We start from the raw sequence: 25,277 nt of genomic DNA, 5'->3' as shown, positions 1-25,277 counted from the left end.
TTGTTTCGTTTTTTCATTGCAAATTTTAGCGTTTTAAGCTTCAGTTACTTAATTACGTTTCAGCTAAGTTTAATTACGTAAAAAATGAAGTTAGACATTCAGCAGCGCAACATAACACACACAAATATAAAATACGCTTAACAAAGTTACAATATTACAACAACATTATAAAGAGCTAAACTTAACACATCACAATAAGTAGCTAACACTACAAGCTTAGGAAGTACTTAGTATAGCAAAGGCCTGCACTAAAACTATGCTGCTTACCAAGCTAAGGCTTACGAAACAAATTTGAACTTAGGATTGCAAAGTGGTACGGTACTCGGTACCGCAGTGAACTTGCGATTCTCTTTTACTAATAAGCTAACTAATAGCTAAAGCTAAACTAGTTGAAATATTACATTATGTTTTATATAACTTAGCGGCTATTTCGAGTGGTTGCCCAGTGGGAAAATGTAGTATGTATGCAGGTGTATATGTGTATGCCAATATTTGGAACGCGAGGAGAGAGCTTAACAGAAAGAAAAGACAAATAGCCTTCACAAATAAAAATTTTTCCCTACAAGAACTTGATTTTGAACGATCAATTTGTATGGCAGCTATATGCTATAGTGGTCCGATCTGAATAATTGGCTCGGAGGTTGTACCGTTAGCTTGGACAATAATCTATGCCAAATCTGGTGACGATGTGTTGTGAAATAAAAAAGTTTTCCATATAAGCAATTGACTTTAAACGGTCAGTTTGTATGGCAGCTGTATGCTATAGTGATCCGATCTGAATAATTTCAAAGAAAATTATGGTGTTGCCTTAGAAAATAATCTGTGTCAAATTTGGTCACGATGTCTTGTAAACTAAAAAAGTTTTCATACAGGAACATGATTTTGAACGATCAGTTTGTATGGCAGCTTTACGCCATAGTGGTCCGATCTGAATAATTTTTTAGGAAATAATATTTTTGCATTAGACAATAATACGTGCCAATTTTCGTGAAGATATCTCAACAAATGAAAAAGTTTTCCATACAAAACCTTCACGCTGATCGTCCTGTTTGTATGGCAACTATACGCTGTAGTGATCCGATAACAGCGATTCTGAGAAATGATAAGCTCCTTATGAAGAAATAAACTTGTGCAAAATTTCAGCTCGATATCTCAAAAACTACTGGATTAATCCCTGTATTCAAAAAGTTCAAATGCAGATCTTATGATAGGCGCCTGATGGTATGCTATGAATAAAGGAATATACTAAATTTTCCGCAAAATATACTTTTGTCTTAATAGATAATAGACTGACAGCATTTGAGTGACATTCTTCAGTAATAATTGCTACCGTTATCTTAACAAATAAGCCATATATATTTCGGCGGCAGGTGGAGCCTTACGGTGATAAGCGAAAAAAATCATTAAAAACGCAAATTATTTATAGAAAAAAATGTTAATGCCCATACTAGATTTCATATATTTTCCCACTAGCTATACCACTCGCCTAAATGTAGGCAACACATACCGTTAACTATCCTGCATATTAATAACTACATTCATGTACATATATTTAGCAATATTTCAATGGCGGAGGCTTACGTCTTTTAGCGCTTAGCTTGTTGAACTGGCAATTACCTGCTGTCTGGTATATATATTTATAAGTAAACATATACTCACTTATATACTATATAGCGGTTGTGGGTGTATTTGTATATATTTTACAAGCGAAATTGTGCGATTTTCATTTGGCATACGTTAAAGCTCACTTACGAGTGAATTCAACCGGCCAGAAGCTGCACATAATTGAGAATACAAATAGTTGTAGTTGTAGCTGTAGACATTAGCAAATGCATATTGCAACCTTGTCTTAGTTAATTGCACGCCATTGTCGCTCACGTTATGCGGCGTAGGAACCTCGGTGTCCGCGCAATCAGTAGTATGTGGTGGGCTCTCGCGAATCGAGTAGTTCTTTGCTGCAACGACGACCCATTGTGATCCGCAGCGTTTGGTAGGGCAGCGGTCTGCCCTCATTGAGATTCGCCGTTACATAGATGAGGTATGTTTCACCTGGTGTCAGATTGAATATGGTGTGCGTTTCGAGTGGCGAACTGTAATGAATTGTGTATGGAGGATTAGTTAATTTGCGGATTGCTAAAATGTCTGCGGTTTTTAATTATATAAATATGAATGATAGTAGCTTTAATATTTAAGAAATAATAAGAAACAAGAAGAAACCAAATTTCAGATGGAACAAAATCATAATGCCCTTAATATTGTATGTGAATGTTTTATAGCATAAAAGGTATAAAACAGCTCTAGCTGGCCAACATGATTTGGTCGCATGAATATATACGCATTGATTGGAATATTGTAGTATACTCTGCCCTGTACATCGGATGGAAGATTTCGCAGTCTGCGCCAATAATCGCGATATCAGCCTTCGTAACATTGCGCTTAAGGTTCTCTAAACAATACTGCGTGGATACTAAAGCCATTGTAAATGAACTGATTGGACTTTATCGGTATAGCTTTCGAACTGAAAATCAACCACAGACAAAACTTTTACAATACGCCAAATCCTGGAGAGGACCCTTGACAAACAGATCGACAACCATTTACTTTTCGTCGATTTCTAAGCAGTTTCTACAGCACTGACAGGACTTGTCTAAATTTGGTGTCCTTGCGAAACTCGGTTATGTAGAATGACGTCGATGACGAAGGATGGAGCCGTTTGTAGAAGTTCACGCAAGTGAGAAAAGTTCTCTGAACGCCTTACACTTGGGAATGTCCTCAAACGGCTGACGACTTCCGGTCTTAGAGTATATATCCTCTGGGTAACCAAAAAAAATCCGTTTGAAGGCGAGCTAAAGTGAGGGTAATGCGCTGGGTTTGGGACCCACCAGGTAAAAAGCACAGCCAAAGAAAAGTATACAATGAAATCGACATAGTTCAGCGAAATAAGAGAACGGATGAAAACACTACAGCTTTTAACTTTTCAACGCAGTAGCAGCCGAGGGAAGCACAGGAAGAGGCAGACCTACACGCCGTTGGAAGGACCAGGTTGAGAAACCTGGGTGTTGTAAACTCGGCTATAACAGCGTAAACGGTATTCACGCCTATAAATAAGAAGAATGCTTTTGAACACAATTATTAGTTGAGTCAAAATTGGGAAGGTCCATTCCGAGACGCTTTATACCAAACGGTGTTTTAGACGGGGTAATTCCCTCTCGTGCGTCTTCTTCAATGCGATGCTTGAAAATAGGAAACGTTCCGCAAATCTGAACCGCAGTAGCGCTGTCCACTCTAAAAGTACAATGTTACTGTGATAGGTAGCTGATATGCTGTGACATTGTGGGCCTTAACAGCATAGCCCTTTCCAGCCTGAAAAAAGAAGCGAAAGAAGTTGGTCTTGCGGTGAACGAGAACAAGACAGAATACATAGTTAACACAGAAAATAATCCTGCCGTCTGGGAAACTACGTCATTGTTGGTAGTTAATAATTTAAAACAGCCAAGGACTTTGCATATCACGAATCCAGCTTAAAATCCACTAACAAGATAAGCCTAGGGATCAAGGGCAGAATGAATTTCACTAACATGTGCTATTTTGGGATCGGTAGGCAATTGAAATGATGAAAAATTACGCTTTACAAGCCTCTCAATGATTGTTCTCTGATTAGGCAATGTTGTTCATATGGAAGCTGATGTTTCAGCGAAAAAGCTCATTCGACTCGAGACCCATCCCACGCATCCAATGAAAGATTCCAGTGCATAACATCCTGTCTCTACATTGAATGTACAAGTGGCGGGACCTCATAGAAGATGAGACTAGCGAAGTTTAGTGTTCTCGACCCAGATCTACCCACGGTTGTTGTGCCAAAGATGAGGAAGAATGTACTATAGTGGTTCGTTAGGAACATTTTTTTTAGGAGACTGTAGCGTTGCTATGGACAATAATTCTTTCTGAATAAGTGAAAAGTGAAAATATCTCGTGTATATCTCGAATATCTCGAATATATATCGTCGAACACAAAAGCTTTTCATTCAAAGACTTGATGACGAGCGTTCGGATTTTATGGTAGTCATATGCTTTATTGGTACGATATCAGCGATTCCGACATATGGCAAAGCTTCTTGCGGAGAAAAGGACAAGTGCAAAATTTCAGATCGATATATTAAAAACTAAGTTTCGCGCATGCTCCATTCATTCCAAAAAGTATGACCCAATGAGGCAAACAACTTTTTGGCTTAAGTGATTCTCTTATCAATAATTTGTGTCTCACAATGTGTAAACTCACTTTCGAAAATTATCTACAAGTGAACATAAAATGTGAAAAAACTCACCTCTTTGAACGTTCGACGCATTTAATGGATTGAAATAGCGGATGCTGCACCACGCGCCTTCCAAAGTCGAGACAGTAGTTCGTGTAATCGATGGAGCTACGATTACGCTGCGGCAAATTGAACACAATTATGCAGTACCTGAACGCCACAAACACACGTGCAATTAACACAGTCATCGACGGATGTAGGCCGAACAGATACGATCCAACCCACACCAAGGTCCACACATAGCGCACGCAATGCGGATATTACAGCCAAAGGAACACGTATTTCGTAAAGCATTATGGCTTAAACAGGCCACAGAAACCGCAATTGAAATTCATGCAGCACGAAGGGGCATATGTGGCAAGTTGCATATCGTAGTCGAGACCGCAGCGTAGATTGAGATGCGCATTCCAATTATGTGGTTTTCATTGTTGATGATGTTGCAAATATAATAAAGAAACAGATACGGTTCGGTTTAAGTATTAGTTAAAGTATTGGAGAAGAGAGTTACATGAGTAGTACGGCGGTGCAAAGTATGCATCGAGTCTAGTCGCTAGTATACACACCTTATTGTTCGACTGTCCGGCGAACTGTACCATGCAATGGTGGCTAAGGAGCAGCGTGTGCTCACATCAAAGACTGTAATATCAGCCGGCAGCTCTGGCAGGTGCTGAAAGATGCCGGTTGTCGTGACAGCCAGCTGTTTGATGTGCGTTAGAATATCTTAGACATTAGTTGAACTGAAATCTGTGGCTACTTACTCCCACTTTGTGTGCGCGCAGCGTCTCGTCTTCGTTGCTGGGCGTGAAACGCGCTATGTAACGCTGACCCTTGTGCACCTCTGATAAACGTATGTATGTGGGCCTATATATGCCAGTCGCATTCCCCATGAGCGTGCGATTGCGTAGAATTTTTATATCGATTTCACTGCCGCCGCACGGCACAATGAGATAGCGCAGCTGCAGCGCGGTTGTTGGCAATATTGTTTCTCTTCCAGGAACCTGTGAATTGAGTAAATTACAAATTTTGTTTGTGAAGTGATCATAAGAGAAAAGAAATATATTTCGAGATACGAGAGCTCAAATTTGACCGCCCCGGTCACTAAAGAGGAACGCTTTTATTGCTTTAGGCAATATATGACTTTACGAATCTCTAGCTCCCGTTCTAACAGTGCAATCAGGTTCTGTTATATGGCATTAGAAAAATAAGTCTTCATACTAAAGAAGCTCTTCAGACAGTTTTGTGATTGCCTGACTCAGTATTGCTTCAGCTCACCTTAAAAGATGGACACCAGCAAAGAGAAAGTTCCACATATAAATATTACAGTGTTTCTTCCGTAAAGGGTAAAACGGAAGGCAAGCGGCTAGGAAGGTGAATAGTGCTTATGTTCCTGATACCTCAATAGCCAATGACTTGCAATTTTGCTTGAGGTGATTCCTTTCCTGAAATCTTTACATCAAACCTGCATCATGCTCCAGAAAGCCAACGGTCGAAAATATCGGTATCGAATTCGCCGTATCCAATTGTTTCAATTCCACCGAAGCTACACATTGCAGAAAAATCCCTTTAGAACAATTTAAATAAGGTTCGACTTAGAAAGAACCCCGATGTATAGATGTCATACGACAAAACCTCATGGTTCTAATTTTCAACTGAAAATCGCTGTTCACTCAAAACAAAATCAATCCACTTATGAAGCCGCTGTTTACTGCTCACGAAAACTAGGTCGCTCATGACAACATCAAGCGAAAATGGTCGTGTTTGAATCATTGTGAGCCGACGCAAACGGGGTTCATGCTAAAGTTGTCAGGATCTGGAAGGTTTTGTTATATATATGGTGGGATTGGCATAGAATCAGCTAGTATGAACAGCTCAACAGTCTGGTCTACTTAACCGGAACGGATCCGAATTTTTATTCGACCAAGGACTGACTCGGCAGATTGCTGCGGCTACATCGACAACAACAGCAACTCTTCTACAGCCCAATTTTTAATTCGGACCTCTACTATCAAGCATTGGAGCGTCTGCAAGAATCGATCGTTCAAAAGCTCCGGCAGCTTGGTTGAAAGGTTTTCATGCATCCACCGAATAGAACGAACTAGGCATCACGTTATTTTCCATTGCTTTTGTCTTTGGCGAGTTATTCTCCAGCTTGAAAACTCGTCTCAAGAGCAGGTTGCGAGATTCGTTATACCACTTCAATTCAACGGATCAGACGATATGCAATGTGTTAATGGTATCAGAGCTGTCTCTTTCTACAATCAGTGAGATTATGGAAAGAGCTGAAACTGATCTAATCAAATCTCTATATTCTCAAAAAGTTGGATTTCAATAGTTACTTCAAGGTCGGAATACTCTCTAGACGTGAATGAAGAATAAGTTTAGAAACTATATATTGCTCTATTCTTCCATCTACCAAGCTCAGTTAGCATCTTCCAAGCGAAAGCACTAAGCATTGGGCTGGTCTATGGAGTTCTACTGAACAACTACGGGCGGATACCGAAGGTGACCATTTACACAGAGAGCCATCAGTCTCAGTTAGCATTTTCCAAGAGAAAGTACTACTACTACTCTACTAAACAACTACCGCCGCATACAGAAGGTAACCATTTACACCGATGGTCCGGCGATACTACTAGCCTTGTCATCGTCAAAGATCAGAGTTGTAAAGTAATGTAGGTCAATTCTACTAGTTTCTGGTCAGAAGAACATTTTTTGAAAGAAATCAGCATATGAGTTGGCTAACTCAAGAGCCTCTCTAAATGAAATCGAGATATAGATACTATCGTGACCGCTAGAAACAAACAAGAGGGAATTCAATACACAATTTGAACAAATAGCTCAGAATATATGGAAATCATGATAGCGAAACAGATATGACCCACTTATGACAAGATAAGAGAACTGAGATCTTATTACATACATACATAGGTTTAGGAAAAGTAGATACAAACTTCTTCTTTTCTAGTGGTGTAGACATCGCTTACGCGGTTATAACCGAAGTATGGAGTCATGTGTAGAAGTTCACGCAAGGCATAAGGCTCAAGCAGTTCATAACTTCCGCCTCTTCCTCTGTGAAACCCCAGCTCTATCATAAACCAGACATGAAGCGCTTGGAATCCAGCAGGTACCAAACCTTGAATCTCTATCAGGCACAATGGAGATAAGTAGTCTCATAGAGGACACCAAATGCGTTGAACACAACAGCGAAGCATATCATATCAAGATAAAAAGGTCTCATGATAGTACATCAAAACGACGCATCTAGCAGTAATTGAGCCCGAAGGACCAACCTACGCTTACCTTAAAAATCAATTTCCTTGCATACATTTTCCTGTGACTCTTGCTTACCTTAAAACTGAAGACCTGCACGCCATTTAGCCCCGATATTTTCCGCATGGTTAGCATATTGTCGCTCAGCGCAACCGGATGCGTCCGATTATAATCCACTTGTGTCGAGGCAATGTGAAAGGTGAGATTCTGGCGGCGTGTATGCACACCAAATATATCCAAGTAATATGTGAGATTCGGTAGCACACCGCGCAGCAGCTGTTGCGTGTGAGCGCCCGTGCAGATAATGTTGACGTTGCGTACATCTGGCGGCAGTGAAAAATATATATATCAGCATATGGCTTATGAGATATGTCCGCAATGCAATTACAAGCGACCGCAGCGTTGTGTGGTAACTCACCAATTTTCTTAGCACGCTCCGGTGGTCTTAACCATATGTGGTCCACCAACGAACCGGGATAGCAGTTGGCTGGCGCAGCAACAGTTTCACGCGCCGTCACACCGGAGAAGTAGTCATTGACGGCGTTGCAGAAATTCAATTGGTGCCGCTGTGTGTTCACCACCAGGCAGTAATGCACCGCATGGAAATCAAATTTACTGCAACGCAATGCGAGCGCGCCCAGCCGAACGAAGAAAGTCAATCAGTGATCAATGCATATTTTACAGTTAAAACGTTGCCTATGTAAATAAGTATGATAGCTAGTGTGGTGCACTCACCTCTTGTCCCACTTGACTATCATTTGACGATTGCGCACCAGATTCTGCGTGCGTATGCGTATGTGATGCGTGCGATTGAGCAGCGGCCAGCCGGACTGCGGATGTGCTGCATGCGCCTCGATTTTGATGGAGCCGCGCTGACGGGCCTGCACGAAGACATCGTAGTGGCCGCGCAACGCACAGGGCAGCACCACCATGCGTTGATCCGATTTCAGTGAACGCGATAAATTTACTGCCCACGGAAGTCAAAGTGAAGCGTTGAATGCATGATAAACCAGAGGAGACGAGCATTGCCAGCCAAAGATTAATGCAAATACGCACGTCAAAGTGATGAAAATACATGAATGCGGAGTTGCAGTTGCGAATGGTGGAAAATGCAGAGTATATGTGTAATGTGTAATGAGAAATTAACGTTAGTGTGGCAGCAAAGGCATGAAAATTAAAGGAAACTAAATTTGTGTGCAAATGAACGCCATGGCGTATGAGTAACTTAACTTGCTGGCAAACTAACCGAAAGTGCCTGATTGTGCTACTCACTTGTTTGATTGAAGTACAGCTTGCGCACGACCTGCTGTGAAAAAGTGATGGTTAACGGCGCGGAGGCGTTGATGTTAAGCAAAAATCTACAAAGAGAGAAGAAAAAATAATTATAAAAAATATATATATAATATTATACATATGTATATAAGGGTGTTCTTTTTTTATTGAACTATTCATTTTTTTCAGTCCCGTCACGAAATTTTCTTGAAAATACCCTAAAAAAAATTCCCTGAAAATTTTAGCTCTTAATATTTACATTAAGACTGGACCAAGGCCTGTAAAATTTTCCATATAAAATAAACTACAATCGTGAGTTTTTATCTTTGAATTCCTACAGATCAGTGGTATTTTATGGCATCACTTTGACTTTAGACATTTCTCAGAATTTTTCACTCTACAAAAGTGCCCTGTGCAACAAAGTCGTAACTCCCACCGGTGAGGTAGTGCGGGGCTCTAAACCCGATTTTTCCACGAATTTCGCATTCTTTTGTACATATCTCGTAAATGACAAGAGCTATAGAAAAAATGTACAGGACAAATTTGTAGGAAATTTCATTTGGTATGAAAAAGATGCGAGGTCAAAATCGCTATCATTAATACTTCTCGAGATATTCGGCTTTTTAAGTAAGGCTGCATGGAATTTTCATAGAGTTTTTAATACATATGTACATATATCGGATCGATATAGCATATAGCTGAAGAATAAACTGATCAAAACAAAACAAAAATCAAACAAAATCAAAACATACGAGTATGTCTTAACACATTGACGGACAGTAGGAACAAGTAAAGTTTGAAAATTGACACTATGTGTTTTTGTAATTTTTAGAATATTTAAAGTATAGTTTTACTATTTCTGCTTAAATAAACTTAATTTTGAATAATTCAGCACCTTTAGTTAGGTTGTTTCCAATTGTTTCCAAAACACGACAATAGGCTTCTACTTGTACGCCGGTAAATTCACATTTGTGCTGCGATCGCCGCAGTGTCTGTAAACGACCGTTTCGTTTTAGACGGCTTTCGCCGTCATGCCACATAGTGAACTTCGCTTTGACGGCTATAGACGCAAGTGTCCGTCAACGTGTTAATAAAGTATATTTTTTCCACATTAGGTAACCTTTAAGCAAAGTCCAAATACTTGAAACTAATTTTGGTTAGCAAACTGAAGTGAAAGACAATGGTGAGGACAGAATGCCAAAAACCAGCGGTGCGCTCTATGCATGTAAGACGATGCTAAGGTCTTCACATGGCCTATCACCCGGCCTTTTGTTTTGGTTGTTGTTGCCGGGGCGGCAGAAAAAGTACATAAAATAATTTCGAGGCTTGGTGCAGGTTTGACAGTCATTGATCGGATAAAAATCTAGGGACCGGGATTACTTAGAACCGTGCTATACCGCGGTGATCAAGCCAAACTTGCTTTTTTCGCGTGGTGGACCGCTTTCAGCTAAGTCTCATACAGAAAACCGTTAAAGTGAATACAGCTGCTCGCTATTCTCTGCATAACGGAAGCGCTAATAATTACACCAATTGCAGTTCTAGAAATGTTATACAACCTATCACCAAACGGGAATGCAATGGAAAGCTCTGCAGCAAAATCAGTAACAATATTGGGAGCGTTCAACAAGACTCAACAAGACCCTTTGGGTACAGCTCAAAAAGCAGAAGATTTCTGGATAAAATAATAACATACATACCCATTAATTGGCAGAGAAGGTTTCAAGTCACACGAGAAGAGTGCGGATGACGCATTAGCATGCAACATGTCAGCGGAACTTACAAGATTTACATAGACGGATCAAAAATGGAATAAAGTGGAAGTCAGAATATATTGCTCGGAGCCAAACCTTAGGAACGCTTGAAGCTTCCGGAATAACGCAGTATCGCCCGGCTGAAAGTTTTTACGTGCAGGAAAGCGGCTGAGGTAGCTACCAATGCAGGAAACACATTAAAAAATATACATCGGTAGCCAGGCGGCAATTCAAGCAACAATATTACAACGCATTATTTCAAAGAATGCCCTTAGAAGCAAGAAAAAAGTAAATCTAGTGTCTGCCGAAAAGCGGCAACATATTAACTGGGCTCCAGAACACACTGAATTCTGAAAAACGAAACCGCTGATGAGATTGTCAAAGGTGCTAATTATTTGGCTAATGAACCAGTACAAGAAATACGGAAGTCATTAAAAACGATACACCATGAAATTTCGGGAGGCTCTGATAGACTTTCTCCATGATCCATCTATCAGAGGAATGTCTTAATGACATGTAGGATTGCCAAGATCATTTGCAAAGGAGCGGAAGGAAAACAAGTAAGGTTTTTACACAAACGGTCTCGAAAGAACTGCAGAACGTTTGCTGTTACTAATGACTGGTCGCAGCATACTGAAATCCCATCGGAGACGGATGGATAGAAAAACGACGATACATACAGAAAGTGCATGGAAATAGGTATGATAAAATAGAGTGGAACATCTCCACAACATTCTTTCCAAGCTTATTTCAAACTCGACTTGGAAGTCTAGAAGCTTCGCAGTTAAGGAACTAGCTGCAGTTCAAAATTAGGTATCAAGTCTGTATTAAATTTCGTAAGCCGCCTTAACGTTTTGTATAAGGAATACTACAGCTTAAATCTGAACCTCCATCTGGCATTAATTAGTAAAATATTTCCCGCTGGACGCAAACTGTTGATCGGTTGTGTTTTCAGATTTAGTTTTCGATTTTAGTTGCGGTTTTTTACATCGCCTATGGGAAATCATTGCGAATGTTGGGAAAAGTATACATTGATTAAACTTTATCAAAAACACGAGCCTACGAGTGATACAAAGCCTTCAAAAACGGTCGAGAGATCGTTGCAGACATACCTCGTTCTGGACTACTGGATTATACATTAAATGAAGGAGATGGAGATAGAGAGATGCCAAGAAAGCTCGACATCTCTTCCGCGAGCCCGTTGATTTGGATGAGTATTTTGGGTTAGAAATGCATTCTTGCTCAACTTGTAGCGATAAAGCTGACTTTTTTTTCCAAAACAGTACCGTAAACGGATCTCTTTAAACATGCTTGATCGGTCAAATTCCGATCCCGCATTCATGGCAAACGATATAACTGTCGTAGAGACATGAGTTTATGAGTTTCACATGCAAACAAGTCAACAATCATCTGAATGGAGGGAAAAAAGAGCCGAAACCAAAAAGCAACACCAAAGCAGCTCAAAACTCTAGGTGAAAGTAGTTGCTTTTCGATATTCGTGATTTGGTGCATCATAAATTTGTTCCGAAGGGACAGACGGTCAATAAGAAGTTCCATTTGACCGTATTGAGGCGTTTGCGTGAGAACATCCGTCTAAAACGGTCGGAATTGTGGAAGAACAATTCACGGATTTTACACGATAATAATGCACCATCACATCGAGCCATGATTGTGACCGAATTTAAAGCCAAGAATGCAATGCATACTATCCATCAACCACTGTATTCACTAGATTTGGGTTCGTGAGAATCTTTCTTATTCCCCAAACTGAAATTAAAACTGTGGAACCCGTTTTCTTCAGACGATCGAAGAGATAAAACAAAATTCGCTGAAGGAGCTAAAGGTTCTCCCAAAAATTACTTATGAAATAATAAGTGACTGTCCTCTTTCTAACCTCATTCCTTGTGTATCATACTGATACAAAAACTTTAAAGAACAAAACTTCTTTTCAAAATTAATATTATAGTAATTAGAAACCAAAAAACAACTTCATTCGCTAATGAATTTATAACTAAAATACATATTACATTTAATTACATTCTCCAACGTAGGCTCAAAACGTCTCTCTTATAACTAACATACCAACACCTCCCAAGACAACAACCAAAGAAATTAAATAACGGGTGATTTTTTTGAGGTTAGGATTTGCATGCATTAGTATTTGACAGATCACGTGGGATTTCAGACATGGTGTCAAAGAGAAAGATGCTCAGTATGCTTTGACATTTCATCATGAATAGACTTACTAACGAGCAACGCTTGCAAATCATTGAATTTTATTACCAAAATCAGTGTTCGGTTCGAAATGTTTTTTATCGACAAATTTTGTTCAGCGATGAGGCTCATTTCTGGTTGAATGGCTACGTAAATAAGCAAAATTGCCGCATTTGGGGTGAAGAGCAACCAGAAGCCGTTCAAGAACTGCCCATGCATCCCGAAAAATGCACTATTTGGTGTGGTTTGTACGCTGGTGGAATCATTGGACCGTATTTTTTCAAAGATGCTGTTGGACGCAACGTTACGGTGAATGGCGATCGCTATCGTTCGATGCTAACAAACTTTTTGTTGCCAAAAATGGAAGAACTGAACTTGGTTGACATGTGGTTTCAACAAGATGGCGCTACATGCCACACAGCTCGCGATTCTATGGCCATTTTGAGGGAAAACTTCGGACAACAATTCATCTCAAGAAATGGACCCGTAAGTTGGCCACCAAGATCATGCGATTTAACGCCTTTAGACTATTTTTTGTGGGGCTACGTCAAGTCTAAAGTCTACAGAAATAAGCCAGCAACTATTCCAGCTTTGGAAGACAACATTTCCGAAGAAATTCGGGCTATTCCGGCCGAAATGCTCGAAAAAGTTGCCCAAAATTGGACTTTCCGAATGGACCACCTAAGACGCAGCCGCGGTCAACATTTAAATGAAATTATCTTCAAAAAGTAAATGTCATGAACCAATCTAACGTTTCAAATAAAGAACCGATGAGATTTTGCAAATTTTATGCGTCTTTTTTTTAAAAAAAGTTATCAAGCTCTTAAAAAATCACCCTTTAATATACTGTAAGCGGTCGCACGGCATCATTAACTTCGCCACAACATTAATTAACACGCGCTGAGGTGCCACACTTTGCTTTTTTTTACAAACATATATTGCAAAAAATCACACATATATGCATACATATACATATATAGTGGTATGGGTATGTAACCAGCATGTAATGTGCAAGTAATTGCTGTTTTGATGTTTCAATTTGCACGCGAGGCTGACAAATATATGCAAGCAATTAGTTTCCCCTTCCCCTCCCGACCATATTTGTCTTACTTCTACATGCAACAGCACACAATAAAAGGCTAAATTGAAATATTATAATTTCATATGCCGTAATTTGCAACACTGTTGCAAGTTGACAGCGCGTAAAATACTCAATCATGTGCGCCACTGCACTTTTTCGTCGACTCGTGGCACTTCTTACTCGGCGCTATCAGCTCTGGTACAAGCCTTGCCTGCGGCTTGATGAGTTGGTGTCAAAGATTTTGACAGGCTATTGTGGCATAGTGAGCACGCAAATTACAAGACATAATGTAATAAAAAAGAAAAAAAAAATATATGTAAAAACGTTAACCTCGGCTGCGCTGAAGCTCACAATCACAATCGCAAATAAAAAGGTTTCTAAACAAGAAATTGATTTTTGGTATGGCAGCTATGTGTTATAGTGATGTGATCTGAACAATTTGTTTTGATTTTATAGCACTGCCTAGTAGAATAATTCATGCCAAATTTCGTGAATATTTTCCGTGAAATAAAAGGGTTGGCCATACATATACTTCATTTCGACCGACCAGTTTGTATGACAACTACAGTATACATATGCTGTAGTAGTATATAGTATGACTGTCAACAGTGACGTGGAAGCCTAGTCGCAAGTGCGACGATTCTTTTTTTGTTGACAGGAGATATTTCGTCTAGCCCTCATTCACTATCAGACGCATTTGCTTCACGTCTTTGTTCATCCTGAAGAAAACAGATATAACAGCGCGGATGTTGAGGCCAATGATATCAATAACATCGGCGTACTGTACACTCTTATAAAAGATTGTGCCTTCTCGAGTCCGCTCTGCAGCTCGAAATATTTTCTCCAGCAGCAGATTGAAGAAGTCGCACGATAATAAGATACCTTGTCTGAAATCTCGTTTGGGATTGAACGGCTCGGTCGAGTCTTTTCCAAGACTTGGCTCAAGGTGAATATCTGGTCAGTTGTTGATTTTCCAGGTATAAAGGATGATAAGATCCAATTAGTTTATTGACGGTGCGCTTTAATCTTTCACACAATTCGATCGATAGAACCATAAATGCGATGTGGAGGCGGCTTATCCCACGGTAGTGGCGCAGATTTTGAGATCTCCCTTTTTGTGAATTGGGCAGAGCACACTGAAATTCCAATCGTTGGGTATACTTTCGTCCGTCCAAATTCTAAATTGATGCATTTTGTTAGCTCGGCCGGCAATCCATCGGCCCCCGCCGCTTTGTTGTTCTTCAGACAGGTAATTGCTATTAGAACTTCTAAGTTGTCGGGCAATGGAATGTTCGCTCCATAGTCATCGATTGGGGAATCGGTTTCACCATCTCTTGGTGTCATGCTTTCACTGCCATTCAGCAAGCTGGAGAACAGTTTATAAGAAAGTGGCAAAAAAAAGATCGGAGGAAAAGATATGTATCGAAGTAGTCGTCACTGAATCCGGACGGGCTCAATCGAATGAGTCCTTCAGCTCTGCCCGTCCCAAGCTCTTAAATGAATCGCTTTCAACACATTTACCTTCAAACAATTAGTTTTCGTGAGAATTTATATATAATATTTATGCTAATACCGTTAGAGCTTCCTTAAGTTGCATGCAAATTGTATTACCTTCGAGGAAAACTGCATTCCCCTAAACCTTCGACTTTGTAAATTATTTAACAAACACATAATAGCAACCTAGTAGGTCGGTCGGTTTCCAATTTCCCAGCTGCTTTTCCATTTCCTTTTGCCGTTACTCTTACTACTTATATTTCATATTATTTCATGAAATCAGTAACTCAATTTATACCTAAGAATGTCTACGGGAAATGACCGTCTAAAATAAAAGAGCAAATACATTTAGCCTAGCGGTTTGTGTGTTTCCCTCTCTCTCACATTTCCTTCACGGCTCTGAAAAGCAACAACAACGCAAAAGTATTTCAATTTATTTTGCAAAAGATTTGTTTACATTCACAGATTATTAAATGAGGAAAATGCGATTATGGAACACCAACAGCTTCACCTTACCTTCCGGAAGAGGGCATTTGGGTGGGAGAATATATTTAAAATTATGCTCAAATAGTAGGTGAGACGGTGAACTAACGAACTCGCTGGTGTAGACATGACGAATCGACGCTAATATAGGGTGGTTTTTAAGAGATTGATAACTTTTTTTAAAAAAAAAACGCATAAAATTTGCAAAATCTCATCGGTTCTTTATTTGAAACGTTAGATTGGTTCATGACATTTACTTTTTGAAGATAATTTCATTTAAATGTTGACCGCGGCTGCGTCTTAGGTGGTCCATTCGGAAAGTCCAATTTTGGGCAACTTTTTCGAGCATTTCGGCCGGAATAGCCCGAATTTCTTCGGAAATGTTGTCTTCCAAAGCTGGAATAGTTGCTGGCTTATTTCTGTAGACTTTAGACTTGACGTAGCCCCACAAAAAATAGTCTAAAGGCGTTAAATCGCATGATCTTGGTGGCCAACTTACGGGTCCATTTCTTGAGATGAATTGTTGTCCGAAGTTTTCCCTCAAAATGGCCATAGAATCGCGAGCTGTGTGGCATGTAGCGCCATCTTGTTGAAACCACATGTCAACCAAGTTCAGTTCTTCCATTTTTGGCAACAAAAAGTTTGTTAGCATCGAACGATAGCGATCGCCATTCACCGTAACGTTGCGTCCAACAGCATCTTTGAAAAAATACGGTCCAATGATTCCACCAGCGTACAAACCACACCAAACAGTGCATTTTTCGGGATGCATGGGCAGTTCTTGAACGGCTTCTGGTTGCTCTTCACCCCAAATGCGGCAATTTTGCTTATTTACGTAGCCATTCAACCAGAAATGAGCCTCATCGCTGAACAAAATTTGTCCGAAAAAAAAAAAAAACCGAACACTGATTTTGGTAATAAAATTCAATGATTTGCAAGCGTTGCTCGTTAGTAAGTCTATTCATGATGAAATGTCAAAGCATACTGAGCATCTTTCTCTTTGACACCATGTCTGAAATCCCACGTGATCTGTCAAATACTAATGCATGAAAATCCTAACCTCAAAAAAATCACCCGTTATAAATGCAGAGCTTTGTGGAGGGCATTAGTAGCATTGTGGCATGCCACAATTGACCATGCTGTCCTCCGAACTATGGCTTACTAGCATACAATTTCGGTTATAAAGTAATTATGGGATGAAACGTTGTAGCTTTAAAGGATGTAAAATAATTTGTATAAAAATATAATTATAAGGTGATCCATATCGAGGTTCCCTAAATTTTTAGACCAACAAAAACACAGAAATTTCAAGTTTAGTAGGGAAGGTTTATTATCATACGAAAGAACATTCTTTGGCATTTATTTTTTGAACATTTTCTCGTTTAAAAGCTGGCCGCGGCTACGTCTCAGATAGTCCATCCGTTGGGTGCAATTTTCAATAACTTGTTCACACGTTTCGACTGGTAACTGGCGAATGACACGCGTGATGTTTTGCTCCAAGGCCTGAATTGAAGCGGGGTTGTACGCATAGACTTTAGACTTTAAACATCCTCACAGAAAAAAGTCTAACGGTGTGATATCACACCGGCCCAAACGTGAAATTATCTGCTCATTGAAGTGTTCTCTCAATAAATCCATTGATTGATACGATGTGTGGTAAATGGCGACGTCTTGTTGCAACTAAATGTCGCCGAGATCACCAGCTTCAAATTCAAGCATCAAAGATTCGGTTGCCACGGCATCTTTGTACCGATGATTCCACTGACACACAAACCACACCAAGCCCCTGTTTTTTCTGGATGAAATTGGCAGCCCTTGAATCTCTACAGTTTGATCTTCATCCCAAATGTGGCAATTTTGCTTGTTTACATACCCATTAAGCCAGAAATGGCCCTCGTCGCTGAAAAAATTTAGCTCGAAACTATCGGATCTTCGTCGAAGATTTCAAGAGCCCCTAAAATGAAGCGATGTCATTTTGAAAGGTCGAGTGGTTTCAGTTCTTGCACAAGAAGTATTTTGTACGCTTTCAATTTAGAAACTCTTCGTAGAATGTGCCCAGTTGTTTCATACGTCAGTCCGAGTTGCTGCGAATGGTGCCGAATCGACTCCCCACGGTCTTCGTGTACACTCTCAGCTACGGCTGCTATATTTTCTTCACTGCGTGCAGGACGTGGTCTATTCGGTCGAATATTAACCAATAATGAATGCTGGGACTCAAGATGGGTGATGGTGTTCCGAATAGTATGGTCGGTAGGCCGATTATGTTGACCATAAGTTGAGCGAAGCTCGCGAAACAACGTCCGGTGTGTTTAACATGGGTACCTGCTGACGACAGCCTTACTCCACGGCGCTCAAAAGCACAGCGAATCAAATCAATGCATTGATCAGCGCTCTGAGAATGCTAAGCATTTTCAGTGCCAATTGGCAATGTGGAATGGACACACTAACCACCTTGGTCGCGTTCGAGTCCCATCTAAAACCTCTGCCACATTCAACTGACAAAGTCAGTTCTTTCTGCATTCGGGTTTTAACCACAAGCACCACGATACTCCTCGAGGGGCCGGTCCGCATGAGCAGGTTGGAGTTACCTCCAAGGGCTCCTGCTCCCCGTGGCACCCAAATTAAGTCTTCGGACAGACCTCATAGCCAAAGCTACTACCAGTTGAGCTTCCGTACTGCTCTGGACTGGTGGCCAGGGGTTGGAAGCTCGCGAAACAGCTTGAAGTAAAGTTGAACATTTGATTTGATCTTTCAATGTATAGTAATAAATATATTAACACATTTAGAAAGCAAGTTTACGACGCCAGCCAAGATGTCCTATGGATTGATATGTAATACTTTTTCTTCTTCTTCTTGAATCGCAATAAGCAGCCGCTGGTACTCCGTGGTACTCCGTTTGATATAATACTAGCACTCACCTTCCGATTGATGGCATTATTGCTCTTTCGCTTGTTTACTATTTCGCTAGTAGCAATATGCTGCTAAAAGTAGCTGTCATAACAAAATAACAAATACAATTTAAACTCCAATAAAATTCCAAGGAAATTCTATGAATTTCTCTGTCTCTCTTGTCTTCTCAAATGGTTTGAGGAAGAGGAGAAGACGTAATGCAAATCTGCTTAGAGATTTTCGCCCCGACGATAGGTAACGTTAGAAGAATATCAATAAGTCGAAGAGGTTATTTCATTGTAAGTACAAAATTATGTCAATTTTTAAGGAGAAAATGGTTTGGATAGAAACTTTTAAATCACCAATATATTGGTTAAAGGTTGTGTTCATACAAAAATATATTTGAGAGCATTATACAAGGAGCATTGCAAAGTAAACAGGACTTTTTGAATCTAGCGGCCCCTGGTGGCGTTATCTATATGTCGACTGATGTGTTAGAAACTGCTATCTTTATCAATTGTCCGGTGAGAACTTCATGACATTTCATTGATTGGAAGTGAAGTTATTGCGTTTTAAGTGTCAGTATGTTTGTGTTATCGGCGCGAAAATGAGCTTCGAACAAAGAGCCGACATTAAATTTTGTTTTAAAATTGGTAAAACTTTTACCGAAACGTTTCAATTGATGAAACTACTTTATGGCGATGATTGCCTATCCCTTGGCATAGTGCACGAGTGATTTCAACGTTTTCAAAGAACATACATAAATGACGATCAACATGTGGACCAATCAAAATCACTGACCACCGGAAATTCCATCGAAACTTTGCGTAAATTCATCAAAAATCAGCCGAAATCATCATTGAAGTTCATGGAAATGGAATTGAACATCTTCAAAACATCGATTTGTCGCATTTTGACCGAACATTTGGGCTTACGAAAGGTTTGTTCCACACAAATTGACTGATGGCCAAAAATTGATCAGAATCCAACATTCGTAGGACATCATTATTTGATCAAAGCACATTTTAACCATTAACCACTCCACGTATTCACCTGATATGGCACCGTAAGACTTCTTCCTTTTCGGAAAAATGCATTTGCCCATGAAAGGAAAGCGTCATGCAGACGTAGAGGCCATTCAAAAGGCCCGCACCGCCATACTGGCGGCCATATAGGCCAACGAGCTAAAACACTCGTTCGACATGCTTTTGGACCGTGCAAAAAGCTATATTGAAGTTGAGGAAGATTATTTTGAATAAAATAAATTGATTTTGCCGAAAAAACCATTTGTTCTGTTTTTTCGTTTTTTTTTAAGTCTTGTTTGCTTTGGAACACACCTTTTATCAGAGTTGCATAGCAGAATAAATCAAATTGTAGTCTACTCTGTAAGTCTTTCCTGCAGTGACTGTTTCTTTAGGAAAATCTCTTTGGATATAGCAGTTGCAGGGCATACCGGACTCCTCTATAGATTCCATTACATCCTTGATAACCTGGACTAGAGCTGTGTGGTGATGGGTTTTTTCTGCGAAAATACCCACAAGGTATATGTAAACTTGGTGAAGCCGCTGATAAAGTGGCACTGCGAGTTTTTTTTACTGCTGGATCAAAGCTCAGGCGAACTCGGAGCTCACTGTAGCATTTTGAAGCAGAAGTGGTTGCAATTAAGTTAACATAGATGGGCTGTTTCGAAGTGCAGCTTCATCTAGAGAGGTGCGTATTCACTCCGATAGCATAGTGGCCTTGCGTTGGCTGGGAAGGTTAGTCAAAGAGTGCCTGACCTCACTAGCAATATCCTCAAGTTTCATAATGTGGTATCGCTAGAAATAACAAAGCTGATAAGCTCGCAATAAGTTTTAGCTGGTCTCTTGCCTGCTAGTACCGGATCTGTGAAGCCCATGTGAGCTCTCTCAGCGTTAGTTAGCTACCAGTTTCTGTGCTGCAGTGAGAGTGAGAGATAAGGGTTCCTTTGTATAACTTGCTCTTAGCAAGCTGCATCTTACCGCAATGATAGGAGTTCGAATGATGCTATTGGTATTCAGGCAGTTAGGTCATAGAAAGCAACTATCAAACCTGTATGGAGGTTAGTGAAGACGAAACTTGTTGCACTTTGTGCTAGACTAAAGTTGAAGCGTACATATCTTCTACGAACCAGACGAATTCATGTTAGCTGTCGAATATTTTTTACAGGTTCAAGGCAACTTGTCGATATGCGAAAGCCTTTTTGATCCGTATTTAGGCGTTCGGGGTATCACAACAGACCGGCGTTTCAACAAATAAATTTCTTGTCAACTTACCAAGCTAATCAAGAGGATTAAGGAACAATTGTTAAACTATCGACTGAGTGCTTTACAGTTACTAAATTTTAATTACATATAATTTAGTTCAACTTTAAGCATAATATAGAAGCTATAATCGGAATGCATTAATAACATTTGCCCTTCTTGAATTGCCAGTAGTAGAAATCAACAACAACAAATGGCAACACACTGCAAGCACTTGTTAATGCAAGCACCCATAAAAGGCCCGAATTGGGAGTCACATCAAGTCGTTATTGTTATCGCTGAATCGTCTGTCGGCAACATTAAAACATTTATTGCAACTAGACACAAAATCGTATAAAGTTGCTGGCTGAATTGCCAACTACTTGCACCCGGCCGCCAACCACAACGCATGCGAGCTTTCCCGAATTAAGCAGGGCGCTTAAGAAATATTACGACGGCGAAAAGATGAATGTTATGACACCAACACCATTAGCTGAGGCGGCCATTAAACTGGCAACAGCAACAATTTCAATGTTGCTGCCGGACGCCACTTGTCATTTTGGCGGTCATCACCACCACCAAGTGGCTGTGGCGAATGAGTCATACCCGACATTGCCACACTCACTAACAGCCCGTGCAGAGCAATACTGAGGCGCTCAAGTGATTTGAGCTGTAGAGAAGCGAGCCAGAACGCCAAAAATGTTTGCCATGTACTCGCACATAAAACCACTTTCGACTGCCGGAAAGAAGTGGCAACCATCTTAGCCAAACATATGCATTGTTTTTGTGATGTTTACTAAGTGCGAACGCATACGAAATGCTTAACCATTTCCTTGTCTTTGATGGCTTAGTTAAACTTGATGCTGTGTGCAAGCAGCAAAGCCATTTGGTTGTGCTTCCGAGATGATTGGTGGTGCTGGTGGCGGTGGTTCGTTTGTGTCGCCCACTTGATTTACTCCGCGCTTCGTTTATTTATGCCCCCAAACGATGCGTGTACGCGTCTGGACGGCGCATTTCAGGCATTGTCTGTACTCGTGTCTCAGCTGAGTTTTAACTTGCATTGTATACTGCTCTGTGTGTTCCTATGACAATTGCTCGTAAATTTAACTTTAATTATAACAGTGGCAGAAATTGCGTAGTGAATGGAAAATGTAATAAGTTGACGCGTTTGTTTTATGACTTCCGCGATTGGCAGACATTTTAACTTTTTAACGAGATGCCAGCAGATACTCGGGTAACTCCAAGCAACAAACTTAAAGCAACATTCAGAAATGTTAACATTGTCAGCGGAAATAGAAAATATATCTGTATGGTAGATACGATTCGAGTAGTTGTAAATAATTTAAAGATTTATAATGAAATGGAATGGAAACGTCCATTAACCGTGCTATTGACCAGTTCCAGCAACTTTAGATATTTACTAAGGACAATCTAGGAAATATTAGGAAACAAATAACCTCGGAGAAATGGACTAACGACAATAGGACTGGAATTAGTACTCATATTTCGTATTCCGTTCATTAAAAACGGTTAAGGCTGAAGAAAACACTTACCACCTCTTTAAACCAACTAAACCTAAGTAAATCAAAGTACATACATCCTCCCAAGGTTAAATATCAATAGTCACTTTCAGGTCAGGTGAACGGAGCAGAGGTTTAGTAGGTGAAGGGGATACCACTTCTATCTGTATTGACGGGTTCTAAATGGGCTGCTGAGTATGGACAGGACTATACTCCAATTATTTTGATGTTTCGCTTTCTATCCATCTACCAAAAGAGGCCAGCAGCTTCCAAGCGGAAACCAGCTAAAGAGAATGACAGTAGAGTTCTATTGCATAACTAAATGAGGGTACAGAAAGCAACCACATACTACACATGAATATCCAGACGGCATTGGCGGCATTGTCAACGACAAAGGTTAAATTCAGTGTAGTAAACAATTGCAGGAAGGCTTTAAGTTCACTGGCAGGTTAACACGACTTGTCCATAATTTGGTTTCTGGTAAGAAGAAGATTTTCGGCTATGAAAATGCAGACGAGACTTATGGCAAAGATAAGAGCTTCATTAGACGAATCCGTGGTCGGGTTAGTAACTTACTTACTGCGAATGGTCAAGAGGGAACAAATAGCTCAAAGCAGACGAAAATCAGTAACTAGCTGCAAGATAACGAAGCAGAAATGGCTGAAGTATGAGAGGAATAGAACCAAAGACCTATTAAATAACACCATAACAGTATACGTATACAGACTTACACACACTTAACGGGCACTGGCCTTTTGGGGCTCATAAACTAACATGGGCTTGTTTTATAACAATATTTGCCGCAGCTTCAATTTAAAAGGGAAAAAGGAAAACGGAAACTCTCTTCCACTTACTGTGGATGCTCAGCTCTATCACAAATCCGACACAAAATACTTGGAACCTATCAGGCGCCAAACATTTAATGGCTGTCCACAAAAACCATAAAGGTTGTAAGTTATTTCATTGGAGTCAGCAATCCTAACTTCCTATCCAACTAATGAGGTTATGATAGTTATATTAGATAGGTTATCCCCAATATGGCGAGGGCAATTTGAAAGCTATGAGCAGGTCTTTGTAAAGTCACATAAACGCAGCTGTAGTTGGATATTAAATCTCGCCCAAACACCTTGAACCTAACTCAAATATGTTCAGGTCTTTTACTTAGGCTTCAGATACTTTTCCCTTGTGTCAACAAGCTTGAGACTTAAGATATTTCAGCCTTGGTATGGTAAAACCGGGATATTCAAGAAGGATGAATTGAGATGATCTCACTTAGTAGTCTAAGTTACATTGCTCTCCTTTGTGAATCCACAAAATTTACTATAATCAGATATTTTTTTCTATTCTCACCAGCTCAGGATGACTGCAGATATAAGTTCCCATATGCTTAAGCTTTGACCTCGTAAAGACGGGACAATCATGATGGAAGCGTTAAGATGTTTCCACCTCGTCTTCTTTGAAACAGATTATACAAGTGGCATTCAGAAATATTCTTAACCTTGCCGCGAGAACACCGATAGGGCAGTGAGTAGTTAGAACCCCTTCAAACGAGAAAAGAGCTATCCTTACTTAGGACGAGAAGCTCACTAGACCACTTTGGCCCAAAAGGATCTTGCGATAGCACAAGAACTAATAATATCACAGGGTTGGTCAGATTCATGCAAAGCTGAACAAGTGGAAGGCTCACGAAGAGATCGCTAGCTCCGAATGGTTAATAGTGGTACTAAGGTGTCAGCTTGTCGGCTTTGCAACTATCAGCGATTCCACTGTGGCCTGGTAGTATTAGCCTTATCGCAAAGTGACCCACTGCCGCTAATATCAATATTAGACAATCCACTGAACAAAAGTCCTCATACGCCAAAAATTTAGTAAGAACTCCAACACTGCATTTTTCTCGATTTATCCTCCGTTTGCCGAGTTTAGGTTAGGTTATACTGGCCATCACTCACGCCAGACTTAGACCTCTTTTGGAATATCAGATGGAGGTTCAATTTCACCTGTAGTATTCATTACAGGATGTCAACGCTTTTTGAGAATTTAAAGAGTGACTTAATATCTAATCTTGTACTTAATATAGTTCTTTGAACTGTCAAGCTCCTAGCTATTTTAGACGAGTTCTAGACAATGCTGAACAAAGGCCCGCCATCACTCTGATACCTAGATACATCTCTGAACTTTCTGCATGTATCGTCGTTACTTTCGTCCATCCGACTCGTAAAAAATGCCGTTAAGTTGTGACCTGTCATTAGGCCAATAACTGCCCGAAATCGTATGGCTAATTCGGTGTTTTTTTTCGGGACTCTAACAGAATATCTCCGGGATTCTGCAGGTCTCTAAGGCATACTATGTCACCCTGATACGTCTTTCAGTCTTTTCGGAAATTTCATTGTGTATTGTTTTTAGTAACTTCAGTACTCCCTATACTTGTACTTCAGCGATAGCGAGACGGTTGGACCTTTAACAATTTCTTCGGTTATTTCGTTACCCTGAAATTTCTTTGTGGCCTGAAACCCAGTATAAAGTGATGATCCAACTCGTTACCACTCCACAGCTAAGCAGACTTAAGAGCCTAACTTGGTAAGATCTTCAGTCTTGCAGTTTTTTGCAATAACGCTTTGGTCAGACACCCAAATCAGTCTTGGTATGAAGTAACCCAATGCCACAGAAAGTGAGTCTAGACTTTCTTTTATTACTTTAGAGAACACTCTCACCAAGCTAACCGACCAAGT

At 40.2% G+C, this 25,277-nt stretch overlaps 1 protein-coding gene across 2 annotated transcripts in view; it reads right to left on the bottom strand.

Moving 5' to 3' along the window:
- LOC105224717 (uncharacterized) overlaps positions 1 to 25,277 on the bottom strand; it is a 62,148-nt gene continuing 36,871 nt past the window's right edge. For both annotated transcript variants that reach the window (XM_019989700.3, XM_019989701.3), the window contains exons 3-10: positions 8,856 to 8,941; positions 8,319 to 8,550; positions 8,002 to 8,198; positions 7,662 to 7,906; positions 5,072 to 5,311; positions 4,877 to 5,010; positions 4,326 to 4,463; positions 1 to 2,090 (exon numbers count right to left, since the gene is read on the bottom strand). In XM_019989700.3, the coding sequence (XP_019845259.2) occupies positions 1,913 to 2,090; positions 4,326 to 4,463; positions 4,877 to 5,010; positions 5,072 to 5,311; positions 7,662 to 7,906; positions 8,002 to 8,198; positions 8,319 to 8,550; positions 8,856 to 8,941 (1,450 nt within the window). In that variant the 3' untranslated portion in view covers positions 1 to 1,912. The remainder of the gene's footprint in view (positions 2,091 to 4,325; positions 4,464 to 4,876; positions 5,011 to 5,071; positions 5,312 to 7,661; positions 7,907 to 8,001; positions 8,199 to 8,318; positions 8,551 to 8,855; positions 8,942 to 25,277) is intronic.

This window comes from Bactrocera dorsalis, chromosome 3 (assembly GCF_023373825.1).
Source record: "Bactrocera dorsalis isolate Fly_Bdor chromosome 3, ASM2337382v1, whole genome shotgun sequence".
Taxonomy (NCBI): Eukaryota; Metazoa; Arthropoda; class Insecta; order Diptera; family Tephritidae; genus Bactrocera; species Bactrocera dorsalis.
Note: the sequence above shows the minus strand (reverse complement) of the source record. Positions and strands in the feature narration are given on the sequence as shown.